A 20,105-nucleotide genomic window follows, 5' to 3' on the forward strand; every position below is an offset into this window, starting at 1 on the left:
GGCAAACTCTTTATATTGTCTCTTCAGCACCCTCCACTGGCAAAGGTTTACCTGATATTGCAGGCAAAGGAAAAAAAGTTTTAATTCCAAGTCTCCCAGACTAGGGAGTAAAGAATGGGTTGGAAGTGAGAGTTTGTAAATTAAGTTTATGCTGCAATTAATACTGTGATTCTATATTCCACTTGGAAATATAAAGGACCCATTCCTGAAACAACTTTGAAAAAGAACAAAGTCAGGGGCTGGAGAGATGTCTCAGCAATTAAGAGCATTAGTTGCTCTTGCAGAGGACTGAAATTCTGTTCAGAGTGCTCAGATGGTAACTCACAGCCACTCATAACTCTAGCTCCAGTAGATCCAGTGTCCTCTTCTGCCCTCAGAGGGCAACCAGTCTCATGCCTTATGCATAGCAATACAGGCAGGCAAAACACACATACACATTAAATAATAAATAAACAAATAAATAAATAAATGTGGATGTATATTTTTTAAAGAACAGAGTTGGAAAACAAATAAGATGTGATTTGTAAAATATCACAAAGCTACAGTAAATAACACAATGTGCTTCAAATATGTGCTAGATATCTCAATGGAATAGGAAAATGGATCCAGAAATAGGCCCATACCTAGATAAGCAACTATAAACACAATATCAAGGTAAATCAGGAGAGAAAAGATAGACTTTTCTCAACAAATGGAAGAGAGAGGATGTGGTGAGGAAAAAAAGAAGAAAAAATAAGGAAATAAAGAAAAAACCCAACTGCATGCATTTCACAAACGACAAACTAAATGTTGAAAATTAGAAGGAAGCAGATGAGTTACTATTTTTTGTCTTGGGTTTAGCAAAAACTTCTGAGATAGAACATCAGAAGAATTCCTGAATTAATATAATTCTTAAAAGGGAAATGTGAGTTAAAACCTCCTTGTTCTTTCACACGTTCCCAGGAGAAAAAAAAAAAAAAAAAGAAATCAAATCCCCAGACCTGGGAAAAGACTGAAAAGCAGGCACCTGATGAATGACATCTACCTGAAATATTTGAACGAAAACAATTTAGAATTCAGTAAGAGAACAAAATAAACAAAAAACAAAAACAACAACAAAAGTGGCTTAAGGACCTGGCAGGGATTCTGAGAAGACCCAGCTACAGTGGTGCTAACTAATGACACACAAGAAGCATCTGAGGGGACTAACAAGATGGCTCAACGGGAAAGACACCTTTGTCAAACCTGAACATCCCCCAGAAAGCTATGTGATAAAAGGACAAAAACCAACTCATGCAAGTTGCCTATGACCTCCGTGTCTGACAGCATGAGCACTTGAGGGTCCACGTGTACACATGTGCACACACACATTTGATTAGTAGCTGATTAGTTAAATCTTTATAAAAGATTTTAAGCTCCTTCGACATTCTTTAAAGTCAAGCTAAAGGGAGATCTCACAACTCACCAATTAGGCGAAGTGAAGAAAGATTTCACACAAGGCTGGTGAGCACGTGAAAATGCACCTCTGTTTTCCATTTTAGAAAATATTTGGGGAGAAAAGAAGAAAGGAAAGAGAGAGGGAAGGAAGGAAGGATAGAAAGAAAAAAAAACACAGAGAGATAAGGGGCAGGGCAAAGAAAGAACCAAAGTCAGTTAAGCCATTTCATTAAAAGTTAAAGATATGTTCCCAACACATGCCTGAGTGATCCCTCCTACTTAGCAAGAAAAATAAGAGGCACAGCCACACAATGGCCTCTGTACACCTTGACCATACCTTTGTAACAGATGAAGACTGGGATAAACACTAATATTCTTCAGCGGGTGAATGGATTTATACTACTTTAAATCTGATCTATCCAGTCAGCAAAAGAAAAAATGAACCACTGATGCCAAGAGCTACATGAAGAAATCTGAAGATAATTCCTCTTGGGAATAAAGTCTGACCCTACCCTCAAGCACATATCTGTTAGATGACTTTCTAGAAAGTATGGAGTAATGTTAGAGAGATAAAAGTACATAGCAGGTAGGACTGGGAGGTGTAAAGCTAGGCCAGGGGATGACAGAAAGGCAGGAAAAAATGCTTGGAGACAATGGAAACATGGCTCTTGGTGGTGTGTTGATTTCATATTACAAATGAATAAAATTTACATAATAAATAGTTACACCTTATCACCTTTGTACCTCCTTGAAGCCTTCGAAATAATTATTCTTCCTTCCAAACTCTCCTCATATTTTGTTTTAATGTCTATGGCTGATTTTAATTGTGACAAAATAGGCAAATTGATAGACTAAAGAACTAATAAAGTAAGATGTAAGAACTTTACCTTGGAAGTACGTATGATGATAGTATACAATTTATTATCTCCAAATACACAAAAAGCACAAAGGGTAAATGATTCAGTTGGTGAGGCCAATCAATAGGTTTTTGTGCTGGCCTTCTACAAGCCCAAAATCTATTCAACAAAATAGCCAGCTTCTTTGGAGCCAGCAAGATGGCTTAACTGGAAAAGGCTGTTGGCCACAAGGCTGATGATCTGGGCTCATCCCTAGAACCCGCATCGTGGAAGGAGAGAACCCACTCCCACAAACCAGCCTCTGACTGCCACAGATGTGTGTACACGCAACCCACACACAATAAATATGCTGTAAGGCCATTTTTTTCACCATGCTCATGACGTTTTAGTAGACGTTTTAGACGTTTTATGTTACTCCCCAAGAAAGATAATCAAATGTTCAAAAGATAAGTTCAAACTTCAAGTTCTTGAAGTTGCCTTGTTTTAGAAACAAATTTTATATGTTCTTATGGCTAAGGTTTCTTTTAAAAAAATCATATTAGTCATATAATTTAGGATTAACATACTAAAATCTATACACCTAAAGAAGCCAATCAAGAAGGAGGACTCTGACTAAGATACTCAATCCCCATTCAGAAAGGCAAAGAGGATGGACATCAGAAGAAGAAGAAAACAAAAAACAAGTTAGGAACCTGCCACAGAGGGCGTGCAGGGTATCAAAGCAGATACTGAGACTTATAGCCAAACTTTGGTCAGAGTGCATGGAATCTTATAAAAAGGGGGCGATAGTAAGACCTGGAGAGGACAGGAGTTCCACAAGGAGAGCAACAGAACCAAAAAGTCTGGGCCTAGGGGTCTTTGCTGAGACTGATTCTCCAACCAAGGACCATGCATGGAGATAACCTAGAACCCCTGCATAGGTGTAGCCCATGGCAGCTCAGTGTCCATGTGGGTTCCATAGTAATGGGAACAGGGACTGTCTCTGACATGAACTGACTGGCCTGCTCTTTGATCACCTCCCCCTGAGGGGGGAGCAGCCTTACCAGGCCACAGAGGAAGACAGTGCAGCCACTCCTGATGAGACCTGATAGACTAGGATCAGAAGGAAGGAGAGGAAATCCTCCCCTATCAGTGGACTGAGGGGAGGGGCACGGGTGGAGAAGGGAGAGGGAGGGAGGGGTTGGGAGGGGAGGAGGGAGGGAGCTACAGGGGGGATACAAAGTGAATAAACTGTAATTAATAAAAATTTTAAAAAGGAAAAAAAAATCAGTTCTGGAGTTCTCAGGTAAGCTGGAAATGGCTTGGTGGTTAGGACCATAACTGCAACTGCTTGTCTTTAACTGTGGGTGTTTCACGTCGTTACGCAGATCTTTTCTATGGCACCACTGCTTTGCGTCCCAGCGTACTGACCCTGTCTCTGCTCTTTCCTTTCATGCGTTTGGTATTTCAGATGCATTGTTAAGATCACGGGAGAAATGGTGTTGTCCTTTCCTGCTGGCATCACCAGACACTTTGCCAACAACCCATCCCCAGCTGCTCTGACTTTTCGAGTGATAAATTCCAGCAGGTTAGAGCACGTCCTGCCGAACCCCCAGCTCCTCTGCTGGTAAGTACGGTCCTGTGTACAAACTTAAAGAGATGATTAGCTTGGCACCCTACCTCACGGTAAGGTAGGGTGCACTACCTGTGCACTAATAACACCATGGCTGATTCACCACAGTGCAGACAGGCACGTAGATCTGACACCCAGACACACAGGGGTACATGATACTGTGTGAATGTGTATATATATATACACAATTGTGTTTTAGTGGCCAATTTGTAACTAAGTTAAAGGGCATTTAAGGGAACTCTGTGCTGCAGACAATGCACACAGGGCTGTTTCACTTGTTACTGTTTAACAGTTGATAAGGGTAATAGGTGATGAGCCCAATAATTGGAAAACTTCTTGCTGTATAAACAGCTTTTTTAATGAGGAAATACTGGAACTGTGGGCTATTCTTCCACGTGACTATGACAACTTTTTGTGTGAAATATACAATTTTACCAAAATGGTCTTTTGTTGCCATGTACCACACCAGGGAAGGTCGTGTGGATTTGTTCCTGTAAATGCACACTTTCTCATTTCAAATCTGAAGTGATGGCTTTATTGTGCTTATGCATGTGTACTGGTTTGTGGTGGGTGTGACAAAAAGGAGTCATTCTCGACAGCTTCCTGCCCATCATGAAGTGTGGGTATTCTAGCCAAGAGTCCCTCTCCAAAGGACCCACACCTAGCACCTTTCCTTGAGCTAATACCAACATCATGTCCCCAAACTACGGCAGTCACAGTTGTTTCCTTCCCTGGCTCCAGTCTGACCCTGCTCCAGGCCATTTTTACACCCAATGACCTTCATGAGATTGTTCTTTGTTCCCAACTGTCCAGTGGCTTCACGTGGCCCATGGCCCATGGCCCAGAATCTCAACTTGTTGCCGTTGTCTTTGAGCATCCGAGCACATATGTGCGTTTGTTCTCCTTAGTAGTCCCTACATCCCAAAACCAAATGGAGTCCTGCCCCACATCGGGGCTTAATGCCTTCATTTCCCCATCTTCTGATATCACCCTCCACTTCTTCCTATGGCTCTACTCTCTCTCTCTCTCTCTCTCTCTCTCTCTCTCTCTCTCAACTCTTCGTCTCCCCTGATCACTCCCTGCCCTCTCCAGCCCTACTGACCATCCCCAAAGTAAGTGATGTCCTCTCGCCATCCTCCTGGAACATCCCCATTCTTTTCATTTAAAATTGCCTATCAATTTCTTTGTCCATTCACCATACTGTCCCTATGGCATAGCTCAATCCAGAGGGCATGGGACCCGGCTGGTCCTTTGCCATGATGACAGGGCAGTTGCTGGGAAGATCAGGCAAGTGGTCATTGAACAGGCTGCTGAGAGCCAGCTGTCAGGGATACCAAGCTCTTTAGAGGGCCGAGACTGCACCTTGCTCCCCACTACTGTGATCAGCGCCATTAAACTCCAACACCATCTTGTTTGTGAAGGGAGATTTTTATTGTTTGTTTTTCTTTTTTCTTTTTTTTTCCGTTTCTTAGATCAGCAGTTCTCAACCTGTGGTTCGTGACCTTTTTGGGGGTCAAATGACCCTTTCACAGGGGTTGCCTAAGACCGTCAGAAAACACAGATATTTACATTATGATTCGTAGCAGCAGCAAACTTACAGTTATGAAGTAGCGATGAAAACAATTTTACGGTTGAGGCTCGCCACAACATGAGAAACAGTATTAAAGGCTGTCAGCATTAGGAAGGTTGAGAACCACTGATTTAGATGCTCCTTGGATGAAATCATGACTGTGGCAAAGGAGCATGGTGATGTTAGCTGCTTCCTTCCTAGTTAGGCAAAATCGTCACTCTTTTTTTTTTTTTTTTTTGGACTAACTGTGTACCCAAGGCTGGCCTCAAACTTGTGATCCTCTGGCCTCAGCCTTCTCAATGCTAGCATTACAAGTGTGTACCACCCCACCGAGTCTTTTAACTGGTTAGTTTCTGAAAAGTGCTAGTAGTTAAGTCAGTTCAGAGGAAAATAGGTTTACTCCCCCTTAATTGCATTGACTGATAATTTCAGGTAGAAATAAGATAATCTGGGGAGAGTATTAAGTATGGATGAGGAAATAGCTACTGCTTCAGAGCACCCATTTGAAATTCTGCTGGGTCAAGAGACAGGAGCTCACAGGAATGTCTGACGGCAGAGCGTCGCCTCCCTGTGGGACACCACGCAAACTGCACTGTGCCAAAACCACACTGGGGTTGCCTTCGTGTGCGGACTGTAAGAGGCACATGCAGAAACCAGAAGCTTCTTGTGCAATGTGAGCTAAGGGATGAGCTGCTGCTCAGTTGTTGACTTTCTTTCCATCTTACTAGCGATAACACACAAAATGATGCCAATACCAAGGAATTCTGGGTAAACATGCCAAATTTGATGACCCACCTGAAGAAGGTCTCTGAACAAAAACCCCAGGCTACATATTACAATGTGGACATGCTCAAGTATCAGGTGAGTCTAGCGTATGATGAGGGTTGCCTGGTTTCCCATCCCAAACTTATCAAAGTGTCTAAAGTTGCATCAACGTGACCTTTCTTTTACTGTTATTGAAACGCCGTGGTTATAAGACTGAGGCCTTAACTATGTAGGGACTGCTGGGGGGAATATTAATCAGAACCCTTACTATTTTATCTATTTATTTTATTTATTTATTTAGAAAAATGCCCCCAAAATGAAGTCGAAAACACACATGCACACTTAATTAAGATTCTAAGTGTTGGGGCTGAAAAAATAGGTCAGAGCTTAAAAGCCACTGAAAGCCCTTACTGCTCTTGCACAGAACATGGCTTCTGTTCCCAAGCTTGCAACTCCATAGTGGCTTGTAACTCCAGTCTCAGGGGCTCCACCGCCATCTTCTGGCCTCTGCTGGTTCCTCCGTGCATGCAGCATTCATAGACCCACACAGGCACACTCACATACACATACAAGCAAATAAATAAATCTATTTAAAAATATATTATAGATATTGATAACACCATCATGGTTAGAGCGTGCATTCTAATACTTTGAATTTTAAGTAATTAGGTATAAATAACCTGGAATTTTTTCTAGTATGACCACCTCATGAAATAGTTCTAACGCAACTTATGCTAAGAGATAACGCAATGACAGAGGAGCCCACAAGGTCCAGTCCCCTAGCTGAAGACTGACCAGATGGGTGCTGAGGGAGTGGGGCTGTGAATTCTGCACTACACACCAGGGATTCAAACTGATGCCGCTGTCTTAAGGCAATATTTTAGTATTCAAACCTGGATTTTTCTTTGTGCTAACTCCCTCACCATTGGTTCTAGCTAGACTGCATAGAGTGTAGTTCTTCCAAGCAGAGGACCTGGGTTCAGATCGTTATGTTGAGAAATCTCAAAGGAATGAGGGCAATGTCCAGCATCATCTGCCTCACTGGTGTGTCATGAAGAGCAAACATGACATAGATATTATTTTAACATGTATTAACTGTTATTATGCACCATTTCCTTGCTGTGTGCTAGACATGGTGCTGTTTCTCCTCAAACATTCCCGGTAATCTATGGGTTGTGTTGTTTATCATAATTCCCACTGACAGATGAGAAAATAACTGAGGCTGAGTGGGTTTGGGGACTTGTCCAGAATAAAGCAGCTTGTTAAGTTCTGGAAGAACCAGAACTCACACCCAAGACTGTCCACTCTCATGGCCTCAGCTTCCAACCGCTATCCTAGCCCACCTCCCCAAGTACAGAAAATGCACTGTGGACTCTACCAGGCTATAGGGATTTCCACAGCTGACCTTGTGTATTTAACTGGAACAGTTACCTCAGGACGAAGCACTCCCCACCCCCCATCTCCCATCCCCCCACCCCCCACCCCTGTTGCCTAAATATCACCAGCTTTTCCCTGGGATCCCGTTTCTGAACAGCACAAACAACAGTATGACATTTGGTTTGTAAGCCGAGTGCAGCGGTAGCCAATCACAGTCTCTAGTTTGGTTTTAGATTAACACTCACACCTTCTCTCTCCTGCCCTTTGTCAAGGTGTCAGCCCAGGGCATTCAGTCCACACCTCTGAACTTGGCGGTGAACTGGCGCTGTGAGCCTTCCAGCACTGACCTGCGCATAGATTATAAGTACAACACGGATGCCATGTCCACCGCAGTGGCCCTTAACAACGTGCAGTTCCTGGTCCCCATTGATGGAGGAGTGACCAAGCTCCAGGCTGTCCTTCCTCCAGCAGTCTGGTAAAAAGCTTCGAGTTCCCTCCCTCTTCCCGAAATAAAAGCTTCTTCTGCTTAAGGGGAGGGGGGCAGACTCTTTAGCACCAGGCTTTACTGTGGGAAGAGACCTCAGCAGGCCTGTAGGCAGACGTGGGGTGGAAATGGAAAACTGCAGCAGATGAGTTAAGCAGAAAAGGCTTTAATCTGGGGGCGTCCAGTGCTTAACCAAGGGCGGAAGCACCAAGCCGGCAGCTTTTGTACCCCGGACTATACCCCATATAGAGACTGGGGAAGGAGAGGAGTTGGCCACCAGGGGAACCAAGTTGGTCTGGCTCCTGACAGTTTGATTCCAGGATCAGAAAATACTACTCTCAGCACTCACAGACTGGCGCCCAGGCTGGGCCCTGTGTTTGAAAGCTCTTTGCACCCCAGCTGCTGGCTAGAGAAATAGCAGAAAGGTTCATCAGCTTCCCAAATCTCCAGAGCCTGAACCTCCCTTGGAGCTAGGACCTAACTGAGTCTGGGGAATGCAGCATTCCATGGAGCCACCAAAATGTAAAAAGTGCAGCTGGTGGAATCAGATAGGCCTAGAAAATGATGAGTGATAGAATCATCTTTAATGGGGGTCAGTGGCGGGGCTCAGTTTTTGCACAAGTACCAGCAAAACGTAGACTACTTCTTTAAAACAAATAGGGGGGCTGGAGAGAAGATGGCTCGGCAGTTAAGAGCACTGTCTGCTTCTCCTAGAGGTCCTGAGTTCAAGTCCCAGCAACTACATAATGGTTCACAACCATCTCTAATGGGATCTGATGCCCTCTTCAGTCATGTAGGTGTACATGCAAATAGAGCATTCATACACATAAATTAAAAAATCTTAAAAAAATAAAATAAACTTAATGTGAGCTAGCCAGCAGTTGTAATGGAAATTACCTAAACCAGATGATTAATAAATACTTTCCTTCCATTTTCTGGATTGATGTGTTTCTGGATTGATGTGTATTTCCCTCTGACTGTTTATCTCACCTTGCTGTGGCTGGTTGGTATGAGGAAAAGAAAGAACATTTAACGTGTGTAGGGGTACGAAGGCAGCTAGGCAGAGCTAAACGTTTGGAGGCCTGCTTTATTTTAATTAGCACAATCTGGAAATGTGGCAATCTGTCTAACAAACTTTTAGCATGTGAAGAAGCTCTTTGTTTTGTTTTTAGGAATGCTGAACAACAAAGAATATTATGGAAGATTCCTGATATCTCCCAGAAGTCAGAAAATGGAGGTAATACAATCACAGGCTTAAATCTAAGATAACTTACAGGTCTTGGCCAACTGTGAGCCCAAATTCGTGTAGTCCTATAAGCAAGCAGAATGTTTCATTAGTTTGGTTATTAACATCTGTAAAAGCAAGTGGCCTTTTGTGAACCTTCCTCCTTCCTTTTCCACCAAGCTCTCACCTCACATAGACCATCCTCACGGCAGAGAAGAGCCCTTCCGGCGGCATGTCCACCCTGTGTCAGATCCTGTGTAGATGTCTTTTCTTTTCCACTCTGATATTAATCACAGGTTGAAAAGGATGTAGCCGTCCTTGCCTCATGCCGCAAAACTTTTCATCATCATCATCATCATTATTTATTTACTTTGTATCCCAGTTGTAGCCCCCTCCCTCATCTCCTCCTGGTCCCACCCTTCCTCTCTGTCCCTCTCCTATCCCTCTTCCCTAGTCCACTGATAGAGGAAGTCCTCCTGTCCCCTCCAGGTCCTCTTATATCCCCCACTTCTTCCATAAGACTCCCTGCGCTCTGTCCAAAGTTTGGCTGTGAGTCTCTGGATCTGCTTCAATCCCCTGCTGATTGGAGTCTTTTAGAGGACATATGTGGTAGGCTCCAGTCCTGTGTCCTCTCTTCCACTGCTTCCAGTGTCTATCCTGTTTTCCCTTCGGAATGAGAATTAAGCATCTTCCCTAGGGCCCTCCTTGTTGTTTAGCTTCTTTAGGTCTGTAGATATTAGTATGTTTATCCTATATGGTATGACTACTATCCACTTATCAGTGAGTACATTAAGAGAGCATGGCTCTCTGTTTCTAGGATACCTCACTCTGGATGAGCTTTTCTAGTTCCATCCATTTGCCTGCAAATTTCATGATTTCCTTGTTTTTAATAGCATGCCAAAAATTTTGAAGTACCATTCGGCTGACATGCTTCAAGCAGCCGATCACAGTACTCCAGGACGTTTTACTGGCCATCATTTTGTAAATGAAGAATACATTGTTTCCTAGGCTGCCTGCTTTTGCACAGTTGATCTCAAATGCAGTTTCAAAGTTATGTGCGGAATGCTGCAGGCCGCTTTATGGCAATAACGCTCTTCTTTTAAAGGCGTAGGTTCTTTACTGGCAAGATTTCAATTAGCCGAAGGCCCAAGCAAACCTTCCCCACTGGTCGTGCAGTTCACGAGTGAAGGGAGCACTCTGTCTGGCTGCGACATTGAGCTTGTCGGAGCAGGGTACCGGTTTTCACTCATCAAGAAGAGGTTTGCTGCAGGTAAATGGGGACCTTCAGTTTCCTTGGTAAAAAGATCATGTTGCTACCACCCCTCAAGCAGGAACTGGGTGTGATTTCTCCTGTCATATTCTGAGCTCCTCATTCCTATCCCCACATCCCATTATAAAGCAAACCGATATCTGAATGAAGTACAAATGAGCTGGCAATTTGAACAGAAAGGGTCGGTCTGGCTGCTTATGCTGGGTCAGTGCCTTATGTTGGGCTGAGCCCTTGTCCCCACCTGGTTGATCTGCATATTGAAGCCAGTGGCGATAAGTCCTGCCACTGTGTTGCCAAACAAGATGGACACACTTGGATTTGGCTTAAAAACCTGTTTTTGAAACAGCAGCATAAAAATATGCGGCATGTCTGAGGCATGGGAGTGTTAGATTCCTTGGAAGGTTTTCTTTCACCAGCTGAACTTTTCAAAATTTAGAATTGTCAGGCGGAGCTAAGGCCCTAGGAAGAGCTGCTTTTACGCTAAAAAGCAATACTTTAAAGTATCTGTGGCCCAGCAGGTTAAAGGCTGTTTGCCCAGAAAGTGGTGTGGCACCAACAAAACACCTTCTATGGAGGGCATCGCCGGTAATAAGGTGATTGCTCTTGTCATGGCTTGCTGGGGTAAACCGAGAGCTTTACCCGGTAAGTGAAGAGAGCATGTGACCGCTCCCCTCCTCCCTCCCCCTTTGGGTCTCGATTTTTTTACACCTGCTGCTGTGATGCAATTATCAATTATATCCCTTTCACTCTCAGATGAACTAAGTCTGAAATGAATACGAATAGCTTATCATATTCAGGGACAGATTCCTGACCCTCCTGGGCAGGATCCAGGATGCTCTACAAACAGTCTACAGAAATGCGGGGAACTAAGAAACCTGAAAACCTCACCACTCCGTAGGAGTGGCGCCAAGGGATGGGGCAGCCATGAGCTTGTCCATTGAGCTTGTAGATGCCGTAATGAGCTGCGATTTTTGTTTTGCAGGAAAATACTTGGCCGATAACTAATAAAATGTCATGCAAGGATTTTGAAGATCCATGTCCTGGAGAACTGTTGTCTGAGAGACATATTTTAATCTGGTTTGAGGAAAACAAACCAACCGATGTCTGTACGTGGGCTCTGTCAGCTGGAAGGTCCCGGCTTTCAGCCGTGATTTCCCACACCCAGTACAAGGAGGATCAGTTCTACAGTACTTACTTCTAGGTGTACTATTGTTAATGGTTTTAAAATGTAATTATTGTATTTGTAAACTGTACCTTCATTCCAGTAAGGCAGTTAGACACCTGAGTTTTAGCGTTTTTTTCCATTCCTGAAACGGATGTAATTTAAACTGTGGTATGTAAATTTAATAGTAGTACTGTCGAATGGCACAATGCTTACAGAGATACAGTGCATTTTGTCAATATATAAAATTTAAATATAATGTTGATAGTTACCATAAAGGGGGTGCCACACATCAAGAACCTTAAATGGAACCAGAAACAAGCAAACAAACAAACAAACAAACAAAACCTTACTTTTCTTCACTCCTTATTACATTTTCCTCTAGTGCTAAAGAAACTTCTAGCTTCGGTTTAGTGGGTTAAATTCAGAAACTATTTCAGAAAAAAAAAAAATTCTGAAGTTACAGCATATTCAAAGAGAAGCATTAATTACCACTTTTTTAAAAGCTTTTTTTTCAAACCGCAAATTTCATAAAAATGCAAACTGTGTAAACAGGGCCTCTTATTTTTATAACTTGTGTAAAAAGGGAAAATCAATTCATATTTAAAGTTTAAGTATATTAAATTATATCCAAGAGTGAAGAGGATGTTGAAATCTTACCTGACCCCATGCCCCTTCTTTGCAGTTTAGCAAATGTTGAGATTGCTAAATCATCAGATTAAAGCCAACTTGATTTTTAAAGTTTCAAGACTTTCTGAAGCTGAACTGGTTAAAACTTTTGCACAATTGCTTGGAACGGAGGGGGAGGGGCCTCTCTGGTCCAGCACAGGTACCTTGTTTCTTCCCTACTCACAAGAATCAAAACAATGAGAGTCAAGAACCACAGAGGGGGGAAATTAGTTCCCTGTTCAGTCCAAAAGGAGAACTTTAAACTTATCATTTACGTCTTTGGGGAAGGAAGAAATAAGCTTTATAAGTGAAATCCTATTCACCTTGTTGTCCTATGAATGTTTTCGGGGTGACTTTAAGATTCATTGTATACATGTGCGAGTCTCTGCTATTCTTGGGGAGTTGAAAGCAGAGCCAGGCCAGTGGCCTTGAAGTTCAGTAAATGCCACAGTTCTGGGGCAAGGGTAGGCGTGAGGGTTCTGCCCCTCAGCACAGGAATCAGAGCAGTGTCTTGTAAGGTCTAAAGATTAAGTCTTCCAGTAAGCCACAAGTTATTTTGTAACAGAGTTGGGGAGTTTTGGCACTCGCTGCTGACTTTCATTTTGTATCCACTCAAATGGAGTCTTCAACTCTTTTCAACTTTAGAATCAAATTAATTTTTTTTTTTTTTTTTTTTTTTTTTTTTTACACAAGGTTTACTCTGTGTAACTGTCCTGGATGTTCTGGAACTCTTTTTGTAGACCAGGCTGGCCTCGAACTCAGAGAGATCCACCTGCCTGTGCTCCCCAAGTGCTGGGATTAAAGGCGTGTGCCACCATGCCTGGCTTAGATTAAATTTTTTAAGTCTTACTTCAACAGTGAGATTGTGATTGGCAGTTGTTTCTAGAGAGCTTTGTAGCTTAATCTATGTTCTCTTCAATCAATGCTTGCTACCAAAAGAATGTCCAAAATGATCTATTTTTCCTGGGAACAATTCATCTATTTAAAATAGGCTCTTGCCTAGTTCCCCAAAGCAGCCTGTCTTTGAAGGTTTTTTTGAACAAAATAATTTTTTCACAAAAAGTTTGGTTTTGAAATCAAAATAGAGAAATAAAATGTAAATTTTAAATCTAATGGAACATGAGGAAATGAAAAAACTTAAGCCAATGGAGAGTAAAAGCAGAAAAAAAATGAAACTTACCTAGAATGTGATTATATTATGTTTTTAAGTAGTCAATTCATGGAAAAATATTGAATATTAACACAAAGCATATTAAAAATATGTAAATATTACTGTTTCTCATGTCTTTCTCTTTATATCTTATTTTATATAGTTTTAGAATGAATTGGTCATTAAATACAGTGTTTCTTTCCAAAGAATAATTTTGTTGATATTGTAAAAATGTAATTAAAGATAGAGACTTGAATAGTCTCTAACATTATCCAAATGTTTCTAGGAACCAAATTCAAAGCTATGAAGAAAGCTTGCAATCCCTTAATTGGCTTTTGTGAAATGGAATGACGGTGGGTAATCTCAAAATTCAGACTTGAATAGTCAGAGCTGAAGTGGGGAATGGGTGGTTCCTTCTGGTTCAGAAAATAGGTCAAATAACAGCATTTGCTCGCATCAGGGATGGAGATGTTGGTGATGTTTGGTTTTACTCTCGCAGGCTTTCGTCTCCTGTTGAAGGTGTATCTGTAGCCCAGTGGGATAAGAGTTCATGTTCTGAGATGTGGTCCTAGACAAGGCAGGCAAGGTTTCAGTCATCAATACCTATCAGGTCAGGTTCCCTTTTGTCTATACAAAATGGGTTAGCTCATAGCCAGATGGTTTGCAGGACAGTGAGCTAAATTAGGACAAGATTCTGGTTAGCCAAAGAGCTGTTTCCTAAGCACTCTGATTTTTTTTTAAAGCTGATAGAAAGTGTAAATGTTCTATTTTGGCGACATGGAAAGTATGTTTTCCTCTTCAAATAAATCCCTTATTTTTATGAAATTTTCAAAAATAAATTCTTGTTTAAAATAGTCTGAATGTTATCATAGTTGGAACTTGGCAATTACTAATTTGAAATTCTATGAGATGTATCTCCAGCTAAAATGGCAATTCCCTGTATGCTATCTGGGGCTCAGTTTACCTCTAAGGAAGACTGTCAGAGTGCAAATGGTTTTGAGTGACGGGAAAGTCAAAGGGCAAATGTTTGTGCTTTTTCTTTTTCTGTCTTATATACTTCTTCTTGGTCTCAGAATGCAAAGTATCAGAGCCATAGTTACACACATTTCCACTTTTAACGCTTCTTTTGAAGGAAGCAGATCCACTTTTGCCCCGCCACTCATGCCTGCTGTGCAGACTCAGACGAGTCCCTGCCCTCTTCACGCCTTTGGGGTGAGAGGGGAGCCATATGTAAGTAGTTTTCAAGCTTTTCTTAATGGGACTTTTCTTTTTCTAATAAAATCATGCCTGGAATCCTGTAAAGATTGTTGCCTGGCTGTGAGGGGGCTTCTCCAGATCCTGAAATATAGCATCACAATATGTAAATGACTCCCGATGGATCTCCCAGCTCTGAAGACTTGCTCTTCTACTTCACATGTGTAGCCACGACGATCAGCCGGCACACAGTACAATTAGCTGTGTAGTGAGTGCTCCCCAGCTATCAGTCATGAAACATATCACTTCGCTCAACCTGTTTTTAAAAAAGCTCCAAAATGGTAAAAATGCTTTTCAGTCTTTGTTTTCCCAATAATGGTATTGAGGCCTAAGCTGATTAACTTCCCCCAAAGTGGTACCACAGCTGGTAACGACCCCAATGATCCTGAAAAAAATGGAATGAGTACCTTGCTGTTTCGTTTAGTTTATTTTGGGAAAATAATCCATTTGAATGTCAAGATAAAAAGGCACCAGGAAAAGTCCTCATTGGAAGGATTAAAGATGAGCCTGGTAAGATGTTAAGATGTTACTGTAAAAAAAAAAAAAAAAAAAAAATGCTGTCTCTTACATGAATGAAGTGTGGGACCCCTTGTTTCCAAACAGGAGCAGACTAATGGTTTAAATTGAGGTACCATTTTATTCTCAGAACCTAGGCAGATTGCAAAGTGTACCAACAAGTCTTTCTAAATCTCTAGGGTTGGAGCTTGGGAATATGTATATTCATAAGCACCCAAAAGCTGAGCATCATGGCCCCGATGGCACTCTAGGACCGTCTTTACTGCTCACATTATAGCGGACTTAAGCATTAATTTCTAAGGTAAATGCCATTTTTCTAGTGTTCTCTCCCAATTCAGTCTAATTAATAATAGTGTTTTGCTTGCAAGGAACACCCAGACTGCAAGTCTGGAAAGCCGACTTTATTTTGTAAATTCTTGGCTTTATAAACATAGATTAGCCCCACTCCAAAAAGAACTTTACCAATTTTTGCTTTGTTTTGCCTTTTCACAAAGTGATTTCTGGTTGGTAATGAACGTGTAATGATAGTGAAATACGAAAATATTTCAGTGAGAGAGTGTTTGTGTGTTAGAACTTTCTCTTCCCCCCGAAGAGGGTGCATTTTTGCAAGATTCCAGTCAGGCAAGATGTATTTATTTCATCATGTGACTTTCTGTCCAGCAACTTCTAAAAACTGAAAGCAAGTTTTTTTAGTGATATCAGAATATAGCTTAGAAACTTAATATAAGGAAATGTGATGTTCCCATGATATTTTCATTAACCAGTGAGTCAGATTGTTGGTATAAAAATTTCAAGTCAAGTGATCCTGAATAAGGAGACTCTTACGATAAACCTACAGTGTTCAGGATCCACATTTATCTCCAAAGCTTTGTTGGACTTTCCCTACTCCCTTAACTTTTCGTTTGTGCTATCTTGGTTTCATTTGTTCAATTTGGCAAATAATGTAGAAAGCCGTCCTCTCACTTATGAATTAGTATGGCTTCTCTCATGTTTTGTGATAAGCCACAGAACGATGAGGAGATATGAGACAGAAACACACTGATCATATCTCCGAACATTGAAAAGAAACAGGCAAAAAGCACTGGTCTTTCTTGTCTGTCGCTGTTCTGGGGCTGCATTATTTTCAGCAAGCCAGAGTTGCATTGTTAGTATCAAGTCAAAATAAAGTTCCTTCTTGAAGGACTGTCAAGTTTTAGAATCGGTTGAGATGACTAGGGTTAGCCATTTTGACTGGTGCCATGTTTAGTTTTTGCTATCTGTCCTAAATGGGTAGTGACACAAGAAATAGACAGCTTGTTGACCTGTGTCATGGCTACAATAATGTATTATCCAGATTTAACTTCTGGTTTCTTCCCTTTATTCCTGGAGCACATTGCCTGTGCTAACACATCTTTAGCCTCATAAGAAAAAGAAAAATGCTTCGGTGCAAAGCCAATGCAGATTAAAGTGACCCTTAATGCTGTTTTAAAGAACAGGAAGTGTGGTATATTAGAACTGCATTCATCGCCAGTTTCCAAATCATGTTTGGTTTACTAGCACAAGCGAGGGTTGATTGGGTTCTGAAACACGTGGTTCTATGCCACAGTCATCACTCTTCAGATATGGGCAATAACTGTCATGGTCATGTTGAAACTTAAGAGCGTGGCTGAACTGGGAAAAGGGGAATTTTGTTTATAAGAGTACACCTTGAAAAAACTTTTAGAAACTTTTCTTCTAATTCACAGTTCACTGAGGGATGTGTAAGTCAGATTATATAGGAAAGAGGGAGTGGCTAAAAAGATTTTGGCTTTAAGGGGATTTTTTGGCCATTGGAAGTAAATGGTTATAGGCACTCACCAGTATCTTTCAGTAAGTTTTAATTCTATTTTCTAAAGAACTCTTGACCGAACATGGAAATGGCTTTGGATCTTTAAGATCTGAACCTATGAACAACACTTCAAGCCCCTGTTTCTTCTATATTTTTGGAGTAAGTAACACTAGGGAAGAATTTTCAGTGATATTTGGCTAAACAGCTTCAAGAAACCACATCATGTTAGAGTGATGCTGATAGTATTTTTACATACATTTTGAAACTATGAAAATGTTTTAGTTAAGGCCAAGTACAATGCATTGTTTTCTCAGCATAGAGTCAGAGTAACCCTGAGTTTTATTTTTGACTTTTTTTGAAAATCATTTTTTACATAAAATCAAATATAAAATGTTCCTTTATTTAAATTTTTTTTGTACAAGACAGAAATGACATTTACGTTTTCTGAACATAATTCAACCTATGATCCATTCAGCGTCTGTGAATTATTAGCTGACAGACACAACTATCTGTAAGTTTCCTACCTCATGGATTGAGTATATCGTGCATATATTAATTCCATCTGTCTTATTCAACTGCCATTATCTTTTCTGGCAAAAAAAAATGAATGCGGAATGTCATTTATTCATCATCACCTTAAGCTATTTAAAATAATATACCAAACGACTGTCTCAGAAGATCCAGAACCTCGTACATTTCTTAGGAGTTGCTTGGATGCTATTTCTTAAAGCTGCATTGATTCCAGGGGTTGGTGTTTCATTACTGCTTCTTAAAACGAATATGCCTGGATGAGATCGGTGCCTCTCCCTCTATCTTCCTCCCTCTTTTATCCCCCTCCTCCCTACATCCTTTTCCCACCCATCCCACCCCAGGCTACCCCTTATCTCAGTCAAAGGGAACCGGATAATTGATGTTGAATCTTTATTTTGGAAATATAGTCAAATATAAAACAGGAGCTATGATGATGACACTCTAGTCCTACCTACCAACAGAGATATGCTGCACGCTAGGCAGGAATTTCCAGGGCTGGTTCTACACCGTTTGAACACTATTATGTTTCAAGTAAAAAGATTTCTTATGAGTTCTTCACTTGTAAAGGGCAAAACTTCTCTGAAATGAAATGGTCGGTTTGAACCATCGTTCCCACCCAGCGGCAGTACAAGCCGTTGGTGTCTTACTGTTCTTTAACAATAAGAAACTAGGAAAGGCATCACAGAGAAGATTTGCTGTGTTTCTAAGTATAGGTAATCCAGCCAGCCATTGAAGAAGCTGTTTCTCAGTGTGTGCTTTGACCCGTCGGTGGCCTTTATCTCAAATCATCTGTGGTCCATGTAGCAAAAGTACACTGACTCTCTTTATAATCTCGTGCTGAGTAGATCATCACATGAAACATCTTGGGCATAAAATATTTACAGAAGAAACTGTGTGCTCAAATGCTCAAAGCGTATTTTAAATTTAGTCGAGAAGTCAAGGCCTCGTCGTTCTTCCTACCTGCTCATTTCAACAGTGTTCCCTGGCGTAACTGCCTCATCTACAGCACAGCGTTACTGTTTCCTGTGTCCTCAAGGAGGTGTGGTCCCGTGAAAACCCGCGTGAGTTCTCTACTGGGCAAGAGTGACAGGAATGTGGCTGGATGGATTGAAGATAATAATCACGAGACCATCTTCTTGTCACTCGCCTTATGAGTTAGTGAAGAGTGTGGATATCCCTTTTTGTAACTGGTGGTTTTTATAAGTGTTCTTCCCCTCACAATTCTTCCAGTCACCCAGATCACAAAATCTTGGATATGCAGTTCCTCTTCATGATAAAAATAGGGTTCCCGTTTGAAAACGCAGTTTCATGTAAGTTGTTATTGAAACGTAATTTTTTTTCCCCCTGGAAAATAAATGAAAATAAACTGAGCCGTGAACCTTTCGTTTCCTGCATCCTAAATTTTTATCTACATTTCAGGAAAACGTAATTATCAGGGAAAGGGTGGTGGACCCACGGTCTAGCAAAGGCAAGGGCTTTCAAGTGGGAGGAATTCAGTTCTATGATTTGACGAGAGACCCGAGTAGGTGACGTCTTAGTTCTCAATATCCTCATAAAACCAAAATAGAACAGAATAACGGGATCTCTAAACATCGGGGCTTTCAGCAAATTAGGTGAGGTAGCCGCTTATTGGTCACTGACTCTACTGAGCCTACTACTACCTAATTGGTAGTAGTCAGTGAGCAATTCTCTCCTAGTGTTAACTTTGCGTAAACAGGGATCCTGACGGCTTGAGTGTGCCTTCAACACTCCGCTGGGATCTGGGTGCTAATTACCGTCCTGGCTTCTGAGGACCAGCAGAGCATTTGTCAAGGACCCCTGCTGTGGGCTGTGACCTGTGGGCTGGGGGCTGTGGCCTTTCCACTTGGCAGGGAGGATAGAAGCTGTGTCCTCGGTTCCAAACAGCCTGCACCCGAAACCTTCTTAAGTTTCGGTAGTCTGGAGAGAGTCCACGGGGAGGGAATGTGAAGGAGCTCATCCTGCTCCGTAACAGCTGAGTGCGCCTGTGCGCGCAGGTGCGCGTCTTTGAACATCACCGTTCTCACTTCGCTGCTTCTGTAAAGACAGAGCAGTCATTTCGCTGCACGGTTGTTGGGCCAGTGGCATAAAACGGAACCGCTGCACAGCATGTGTCAGCAGCGGGGGTGGGGAGCGGGGGCGGTAGGGAAGGGTGTCCTGGAAAACTTCCGTGTTTCCCACGGGCGCCCCGAAGATCCACAGGGAGAGAAACGGGATGAGGGGCTCTGTGGGCGCATCTCTACGGTCAGATCTTGGCAAGCCCGCAAGGCATCGGGGCTGGGGCTGGGAAGGCTGCGGGAGACAGTGGCGGTGGAATGCCAAACGCACCTTGGGCGGCTCAAAGGCCCACCGAGCGAAGGAGGGGCGTCCGGGGCAGTGTTTGTGGAGGTCACCCTGGAGACGGCCTGGGTGCGCACGGGGA

At 42.1% G+C, this 20,105-nt stretch overlaps 1 protein-coding gene across 22 annotated transcripts in view; it reads left to right on the plus strand.

The window, feature by feature from the left end:
- Positions 1 to 13,090, plus strand: part of Sgip1 (SH3GL interacting endocytic adaptor 1) — a 184,983-nt gene extending 171,893 nt beyond the window's left edge. For all 22 annotated transcript variants that reach the window (XM_055628846.1, XM_055628845.1, XM_055628849.1 and 19 more), the window contains 6 exons: positions 3,724 to 3,879; positions 6,184 to 6,316; positions 7,870 to 8,072; positions 9,254 to 9,318; positions 10,412 to 10,576; positions 11,559 to 13,090. In XM_055628846.1, the coding sequence (XP_055484821.1) occupies positions 3,724 to 3,879; positions 6,184 to 6,316; positions 7,870 to 8,072; positions 9,254 to 9,318; positions 10,412 to 10,576; positions 11,559 to 11,581 (745 nt within the window). In that variant the 3' untranslated portion in view covers positions 11,582 to 13,090. The remainder of the gene's footprint in view (positions 1 to 3,723; positions 3,880 to 6,183; positions 6,317 to 7,869; positions 8,073 to 9,253; positions 9,319 to 10,411; positions 10,577 to 11,558) is intronic.
- Positions 13,091 to 20,105: the final 7,015 nt, after the last annotated feature.

Source organism: Psammomys obesus, unplaced genomic scaffold (assembly GCF_907164565.1).
Source record: "Psammomys obesus unplaced genomic scaffold, mPsaObe1.curated_primary_1811, whole genome shotgun sequence".
NCBI lineage: Eukaryota > Metazoa > Chordata > Mammalia > Rodentia > Muridae > Psammomys > Psammomys obesus.